The sequence below is a fragment of the Rhinolophus sinicus genome, chromosome 12 (genome assembly GCF_057876585.1).
Source record: "Rhinolophus sinicus isolate RSI-liver-muscle chromosome 12, RSI-T2T, whole genome shotgun sequence".
Taxonomy (NCBI): Eukaryota; Metazoa; Chordata; class Mammalia; order Chiroptera; family Rhinolophidae; genus Rhinolophus; species Rhinolophus sinicus.
Genome location: NC_142512.1, coordinates 48,244,434 through 48,253,646, shown reverse-complemented (window position 1 = coordinate 48,253,646; position 9,213 = coordinate 48,244,434). Strand labels below are relative to the sequence as shown.

At 35.6% G+C, this 9,213-nt stretch overlaps 1 protein-coding gene across 4 annotated transcripts in view; it reads left to right on the top strand.

Annotated features, from left to right (window-relative positions):
* The first annotated feature begins 3,997 nt into the window (after positions 1-3,997).
* The window catches only part of ABCA10 (ATP binding cassette subfamily A member 10), a 49,254-nt gene continuing 44,038 nt past the window's right edge, over positions 3,998-9,213 (top strand). The window contains exons 1-3 of one of the 4 annotated variants that reach the window (XM_019732834.3): positions 3,998-4,216; positions 5,150-5,291; positions 6,926-7,130. In XM_019732834.3, coding sequence (XP_019588393.3) covers positions 5,196-5,291; positions 6,926-7,130 — 301 coding nt within the window. In that variant the 5' untranslated portion in view covers positions 3,998-4,216; positions 5,150-5,195. The remainder of the gene's footprint in view (positions 4,217-5,149; positions 5,292-6,925; positions 7,131-9,213) is intronic. The other 3 variants (XM_074319574.2, XM_074319573.2, XM_019732835.3) reach the window with 3 other exon arrangements.

Genomic DNA, 9,213 nt, shown 5'->3' with positions numbered 1-9,213 from the left:
AACTAACAAAGTAAAACCGAGTAGGACAGGATGATCTGGGAGGGAGGAACAGGTATAAGATTGGGGAGGGGTTACAAAGGCCGTTTTAAATATATGTGTAATTTTTTTCCTTTAAAGTCACTCAAGCAAATGGGACAAAATGTTAACTTTTTTTTTTTAAGTTTGGGGAACATATACATGAAATTTGGTTACATTCCTCTGTGTCATTTTATGCCTGAGATAGTTCATAATAAAAAGGAAAGTAGAGATTATAATAAAAGATCATTGAGTGAAGATGAAATAATAGGCTTAATTATTAAAGTTAAAGCTGTTATTTTGCAAGATGAACGATAACACAAATTATATAATCCATGAGGGAACAAGAGAGGAAGAAAATGAATTTTAAAAAATCCAATTACTTTTCTAAAGAAATCTGGATTATTTTTTCTTTATGCAAAAAATAAACCTGGGGTGCAAAATGATTAATTAAAGATCTTAAAATTGATCACCCTACAGCAGAAGATTCAAGAAGCTAGCTTTTTAGTGTAACCATAAAAGATGAATGTGAGAAGAAAATTAGTTCCTTTATCCAGGCCTACAGTTCAGGAAAGGGACTAATGCAATAAGACAAAAATAATGTTCTTTTATATATATCTCTCTATATATTTTTTATTTGTCTTATTGCATTAGTCGATAGATAGATAGATAGATATATCGATAGATAGATAGATAGATAGATAGATATAGATATATATGAAAAAAAAAGCTTAAGATAGGTGTGTGTTGGGGGGGTCAGTGACAAATTTTTCCGCATATTACTAGGCATGTCTGAAGAGAGGGGGGAGGAGAGAAGATATTCTAGTAGCACTGAACAATCAAATAAAGAGGAAGCCAGATTTTGGAGTAGGTTATGAGACTGGATGGGGAGGCTGCACAGTGCAGTTGAGTTTGGAAAGGATTGGCCCAGTTTTCTCTGTGAAGTTAGCATGAACTAGAACTGTATGGAGGGAAGTCGCTGCCAAGCGGTCTCTGGTTTTTCAGTAAAGCAGTAAATTTATTTGCTGAAAGCAAAAGTGCAGAAGAAGGGTTAAGGACCCAGGAGGAAGGAAGAATTAAAAGAGATCTATAAACAGTGTGATGAAGAGAGCTGGGTTGATGTTACATTGTGTGGGCACCCACAAATCCAAGTTTGGAGGACTTAAAGATTGTGACCTTGTATGAGGACTGCACAGTTATCAGTGTCCAGAGGCTTGGAATAGAGAAGGTCCAATCCCTGTTATAAATGTGGGACAGAGGCCTCGGGATTTTATGTCACCTGTCCAAGGCCTATAGCCAAATAGTGACAGGTTTGAAATGTAGGGCTCAGACTCCTAATCCTATAACTGCTTCATGTACCGTATTGGAGATTAAAATCCCTAAAATTATGGAAATAAATTATCCTTTAAATTTGGTTACTAAGAAAGTGTATGTGTGTATTATAGTAGGATTTTTGTTGTGTGTTTTTTGTCACCCATTAAAATAAACATTATCAGTAATGTTTGGGATTGGAACCAGGTTGAATATTTGGTGTTTTCTAGTTCATGGGCTTTTACAAAACTCCAGTAATGACTGGCAGAACATGAAGAGAAATGTGACAAACAACAAAGGAAGGAATACAGTTCAAGTCAAAGGAAGTGTTACTTTCCATATTCTTAATGAAAACTGTAATGATTTGAATAGTCTTAGAATGCTTTACCCTTTCTGTCTTTCACTTTCGTGAATGGTTATTAACTTGTGTATTCATACCAAGAGATGTATTACAGTATTACAGTAAAAATCATGTGATGAGATTTTCAGGGTTGATAAATGGTTGTTGTTTACAATTCTGAGAATTTCCAATGTATTCGTTGCTGGGAAAAAAAGTAACACAGTCATTAAAAGTTCTGCCTAAGGAAAAACTGAGGGTTGCTAGATGGGTTAGGTGAGGGGACTAGAAAACAGTCGGTAACTACAAGATGGCCACGGGGTTTTAAAAACTAATTTGGGGAACGTAATCAATAATGTTGTAAAGATTTTGTAGGGTATCCGATGGACACGTGTCCCATTTGGGAGACCACCTCAGGGATGATGTAGATGCCTGATCACCGCACTGTACACCTGAAGCTGAACAATAATGTATGCCAACTATAATTATATATGTATGTGTGTGTATATATATATATATATATATATATATATATATATATATATACACATACATACATATATGTATGTATATATATATGTATGTATATACTTACAAGAAGCGGAGTACAGCATTAGGAATAGAGACAGTGGAAATGTAATGGCTCTGTGCGATGTCAGAGGGATAGTGGATGGGGAGGGGGGTTCACACAGTGTGAGGGATATAAATGATAAACATCTAAGTATTACTTTGTCTTGTGCACCTGAAACTAATAAAAAAAATTAAAAAATTAAAAAAACAATAAAAATAAAGTTCTGCCCATCTAGTCTGAACTATTAAAATGGGTATTAGATACCATTGTTTTGATTAGCATAATTTTCTTCGTGATGGTGAATAGTGAGAGGGCTTGGAATCCAGACACTTCTGGACTCACACGTTGGCTCTGCCTTTATTTGAGCATCTGCAAATAACTAACTTCACCTTTAATTCGCACTTTTCAAATCTGTAAAATGGTTGTAAATACCATACCAACTTCATAGGTTTGCTTTGAGTATTAAATGAGATAATTCATTTTAAACCGGCAGCGTACTTTCTAGTTTATAAGAGTCAGTAAGTAAAAAGAGCCATTTAACTGAAGTGCAGTTAAGTCTTAGACGAAGCACCTCATTATTCTGATTTCTGAGATGATTGATTCTCATTTTCCCTCTGTTCAACTTCCTTTCTTTTTAGTTTGCTGTATTTTGTCCTGTCTCTCCGATTTCTAATCATTAAAATCTAATAGGTCATCTGCAAGCTCTGCACAGGGGGATGTGGAGGAAGGGGAACCCCCATGCACTGTTGGTGGGATTGCAGATTGGTGTAGCCACTATGGAAATCAGTATGGAGGTATCTCAAAAAACTGGAAATGGAAATACCTTAGGTATCTACCCAGAGAAATCCAAAACGCTAATTTGAAAAAATATATGCATCCCTGTTTATTGCAGCACTATTCACAATAGCCAAGATATGGAAACAACCAAAATGCCCATCAGTAGATGACTGGATTAAGAAACTGTGGTACATTTATACAATGGAGTAATATTCAGCCATAAAGAAGAATGAAATCTCCCCATTTACAATGATATGGATGGACCTAGAGAATATTATGCTAAATGAAATAAGTCAAACGGAGAAAGACAAATACCATATGATCTCACTTACATGTAGAATTTAAAGAACAGAATAAGTGAGCAAAATAAACAGAAATAGTCTCAGAGATACAGAGGAAAAACTGATGGTTGCTAGTTGGGAGGGGCGTGGGGATGAGGGAGAAGGTGAGGATATTAGAAAGCACAGATTGGTAGTCACAATATTGCCACATGGATATGAAAAACAGTTTGGAAAATCAATAATATTGTAAAGACTTTGTAGGGTGTCAGATGGGTACTTGTCTCATTAGGGAGATCATTTCATGAACAGTGTAGATGCCTGATCACTGCGCTGTACACCTGAAGCTGAATAATAGTGAATGTCAACTATAATTTAATACATATATAGTCACAGGATGTGGAGTACAGCATAGGGAACAGAGTCAATGGAATTGTAACAGCTATATATGATATCAGAGGAGTACTAGATTGGGGGGGGTTATCACTTTGTGAGGGATGTAAATGTCTTAACTATTACATTGTTTTGTGCACCTGAAACTAATAAAAAAAAAGAAAAGAAAGCTAATACAGACTTATCCAGGACGTGGCTTTTTCTACCTTTTTTAATCTGATCACTTTTTGGGTGTGCCAGAAAGATAGAGCAATAAACAAATATCACATGACACACTTAGCCAACCATTCATAACTCCACTCTCTCTGCGGAGTAATTGGAGAAGAAAGGCATGGGAACAACAAAAAAACCCTATTAAGCAAAGGGTATGTGGCAAGCTTTTTACAGAGACCACAGCACTTGTTTTCAGAAGCCAAACTGAATAAAAAGTTTCAAAAGAGACAAACATTTGTAGGAGAGTTCTTAGCTGTTCTGGACAAAAAGAAACTGGTAAATCAAAGTGCTTCTCAGTTCCTCACTCTTATTTTCCTGACCGTAAGTGAAATTTGATTTTAACTTCCACTTTGCATAAAGTAATTAAGGCATAAAGTATACAGTCAATGCCAGACATCTTGATTGACACGTTAAAATTATTTCTAAATTATGATATTTCTAAATTACTGTATGTTTTATATTATAGACCTAATTAGTGATTTTAATTTTTTAAAGCCAGTGTCTTTTTTTTAGTGTGGTAACAAAATGGAAGATAGACTCAGAAGTGTGTTTAAACATTATTAATTTTGGGGGTCAGATTTACACTTCTCTGGATTCTGCAAGTCAATTATTCTAGTCATATTAGCTAACATGTTTTTGGTTTTCATCTGTATGTGTCTTATATACTTACTTCATAAAAGGGGACCATGAATTTAATGAGGAGAAAGTAGCTCTTTGAGATGCAAAGAATCACTATAATGTTATTCAACTTTCCTTTACTCACTGGTTACCTAGATAATAAATAATCATGTGAAAGCGTGCCATTCAAAGTACAGACTGCTTGTGGGCAAATCGCTGACTTAACAAAAAACTGGCGATGGTTTTTTTATTCCTGTTATGTTTTTTCTTTTTTTTTTTAACTAAATGACAAAGTTTTTTCTTTATCTTATTCTAATCATTACTAACATTCACTGATATACTTTAGATTGCTGTAATGTTAATATTTGGCAGAAGAAGTGACTTTTGAGACAGGAGGGGAAAGGCTTCCCACACCTTTGCCCTCATCTCTCTCCTAGCCCTGAGTCTGAGAAGAAATACCAGTGGGCAGGATGTTTTGCATTCATTAATACTTTATACTCTTAAAAAAAAAAAAAAACCTGTTGAATGTGTTACTACAGTATCAAATAAGCATTAAATTAGTGCATCCTAAACTATGTTTTCAAAGTGTTCACAAGCCTTTTTGTAACGACTTTTTTGGGTCTTTTTCTCTCCTAGTTACTGTTGTACAATATTTACCCTTTCTTTCAAGGAACAGGACAAAATGGTTAAGAAAGAAATCAGTGTGTTCCAACAAACTCAGGCCCTTCTGTACAAGAATTTTATGAAAAAATGGAGAATGAAAAGAGAGAGCTTAACGGTATGGTTCACAATATATATTTTTCCATATTTAGTGAATGAAAATCTATCATGTAATTTTATTCCATCATTGCTTTCTTATGTTCACAAATTCTATGGGCTAGTTGTTTTGGAGTTCTAATAATATTTTGCAAATCCTGCAGAGTAGAATAATATTCATGTCACAGGGTGAAATTAAAGGACTCACATGACAGCTCCCGAAAAACGAAGTAACATTTTATTGAGTAGAACTAGCCATTCTCCAAATAATTAATCCACTTGAATCTTGTGGAGTCATTATGATGTACCATGGGTCAACTTTGGTGTTAAGGGACAAAAAGAAAAGGAAATAAGCTGGACAAAATGAAATAGATTTTTAATGAGTAAACCATAGCACTCTACTGAGGACATTTGGATTAAGATTCTGTTCATTGACAGTGCTGGGGAAAGAAAGTTATGAGCAAAAATTAGGGAACGTTTTGGGATTTCCTTTCAAGGCTCTTCTTTTTGTAAACATAGGTGGTTTCATGGAGCCAGATCACTGATTGCCAGTATGTTTGTGTTCTGTTGAGTTTCTAGTATGAGGACATGGACGTTAGCATGAAGAGATTAGCTGCATATTACTATGAGATATACCTGGGGTTGCCTTGGCCACACAGGGACTGCATTCTGTTTAAAAATGACAACATTTTGGTCGGAGCTAGCAGAGTTCTCATGTTTTTCATTCTCTGTAAGAGCTCTTGAAGCAATTCTAATATTTCAATTCTAGTAGTTTAATTTTTATGTTGATGAAGGGCACATTTATAATGATCACCCACTAGAATTAATACAAAACTTATTAAAAATATTTTAAATCTCAAAATGTAGAAATATTGGTCCAATGAACCCACATCCTATCCAATTCACCCATAATCCAAATGTGACAACTGTTAACATCTTTCCATCTTTGCTTCATTTCTCTGTGTCTCCTCTCTCCCTCTTTGAAGATACATGGTCCTTGACTGCTAAGTACTTCAGGTAACATCTACAAAAATTAAGGACATATTCTCCTATATAACCACTAATACACTTCTCATAATTAGCAGTAATTGTATGTAATCATCTAATTCCATGGCCAAATTCAATTTCCTAAATTTCCCCCCAAAATGTCTTTTACGGTTTGTTTGTTCAAACTAGGAACCAGTGAGACAAAAGCAGCTATCTTGTTCAGTATCCATGTACTGTATTTCGCCGATTGCTAATTCATGCTGTCATTTAACTCATTCCTTTATCACCTATATTTCTGGCAAACAGAAAGTTAGATCTAAAAATGTGATAAACTTCAGGTTAAACATTTTTGGCAAGAATATCTCATGTGATGCGATGAACTTATATTACATCACATTTAAAGCCATATAATCAATAGTGGCCCTACTATTAGGGGTGCTATATTACCAGGTTAAGATCAGTGGACATGTTTGATATTATATCAGACCGCCGTATTTTTGAAATGGTGTTTTCATTAAAAGATAGATAGTAATTGGGAAGGGAAAAAATTGGAGAGTGAAGTGAAGCCATGCTCAGTGTCAGTACTTCCTGTCTTCAAATGTGTTTGAATGTTTCTCACTGTTCTGGACCATATTATAACTCGGCTCATTTTCCTTTTGTGTGCTGGAGGAATGGACAATAGCACTGCTTCTGGGGCTGGTTTTGTGCTTGTTTTCGGGATTCTTCAGAGCAAACCATTTCCCTGAGCAGCCTCCTCAAGTTCTGGGACGTGTGGATCAGTTTAATGACTCAGACCTGGTGGTGGCATATACCCCTGTCACTAACATGACACAGAAGATAATGGATAAGATGGCTTTGGCTTCTTTTATGAAAGGTTTGTTGTCTGATGGCCAGTGTTTTATTATTATGCAACCTCACATGTTGAATTTCACATTTGTTTTGCAAGTTGAGTTTATTCACCCAGCCTGTGGGTCAATGGTTCTCTCCTGGGGTAAAGATCCTCATTCTGTTTGCAGTGCAGGCCTTGGTGTAGAGCTGTAAGATGGGTGAGAAGTGAAAGATTTCATTGAGGGCTTTTTCAACAGCACACACATCCTTCACCCCTCTCCTCCTTGAAGTGGATGCTATATTGCGTTATCATGAGTATGATGTATACTCCATAAAGTAAGGTTGGAGTCGGAAAAAAAGGTTGGACCCTATTCTAAACGATTTCACTTTTTATTCCTGGCGACTTTCCCCTGTTTTATGATTCTTCATTGCAGCTTCTGGAGCTCTAGACTTCCGCCTGCCTCCCTACCTATACTGGCTATGTGCTCTGCCTAGCCAGTGTTGATTCTACCCTGATCTGGCTCTCCAGGCCTCTCCATGTGGTCACTTACCTTATCTCTTTTAAACGCAGGAAGCATATACAAAAGCCTCAAGGACTAATCTCCCTACCTGCACAGTGCTAGCTATTTGCTGCTTTCAGCCTTAGAATCTCATGGCTCATCGGAGTCTGGTCCTTTTCTCATATAGTAACACCCATTTCAGCTACCGTCCAGCCTGTCCGAGTCATAACTCCTCTCTCGCCATCTCATTCCATGTTCATCTAACGCTCGCTGTTTAGCCCAAGTATTCGTGTTCTGACCTTGATAGGATTTGTATAACTTCAGAGAAAAAAAAATCACTGAAATTAGCATTGTCTTCTAAAAACTTCACAGCCTTGTTTATGTTTAGAAGGATGAGTAGTTTTGAAAGGTATGGCCACACTATGAAAATGAATACCTTTTTCTTCTTCATGTAGCTGTCACCCTGAGTGAGATTAAAACACTGTGTTAAAATTAACAAAAAATATTAGAACATAATACATGAAAGTATACGAAAGCATTCAAAAAAGGAGTCCATAAATTGGACTTCAGAGGTTTCCAAAGTTTCCACTAGTGACAGATTTATTCACCACCTATTGGTTGGATTACTTCTGCAGATTGTAAACTCATCTGTTATGTATGCTATGACTCCAAAGACTCTATAGGTGGACTAACTTCTGACTTTTTCTCCTGAACTCCAATTTTTTGTTATTTAAAAAAAAAAATTAAAAATTTTCCAATTATAGTTGACGTACAATATTATATTAGTTTCAGGTGTATAACATAGTGATTAGACATTTATATACCTTACGAAGTGATCATCCCAATAAGTAACCATCTGACACCATATATAGTTACTATAATATTACTGACTATATTCCCTATGCTGTACTTTGCATCCCCATGCCTGTTTTTATAACTAGCAATTTGTACATCTTAATCCCTTAACCTTTTTCACCCTTCCTCCAGCCTCTTTCCCATCTGGCAACCATCAATTTGATCTCTGTATCTGTGAGTTTGTTTTGTTTGTTTGTTTATTTGTTTTTTAAATTCTACATATAAGTGAAATCGTATGGCATTTGTCTCTCTCTGAATTATTTCGCTTAGCATAATACCCTTTCGGTCTGTCTACTTCTGATTTTTGTACTCTGATTCTTTGCATGCACTTTACTTCTACTGGCATACTATTTTCATGTGATAGAAATCAGTCTATAATCCTGGCAGGAATTCCCACCCCCAAATTCTCAGTTATTTCTGTTGATTATTTTAAATGTATCTGTTTTTAAGTTTTTAATTATTTTTAAAAAACACCAAGGTAATAGCCACCCTAAAAAAGGAACTGAGCAATACAAACTTGTATGAAGCAAAATTATGAAAGCTTTTGTTTTTACCCAGCCACTACTTCCTCCCCTACCATACCTCCCATTTAAATGTGTTTGTATCTTTTTAGGATAATATGTACGCACACATACACATGGTCATATATAGATAGATAGATAGATAGATAGATAGATAGATAGATAGATATAGATAGATATAGATATTAATGCTTGTATATGTGTACAGAGGCACACAAATTCAGTTTTTCTTCATTAAAATGAAATCACACTA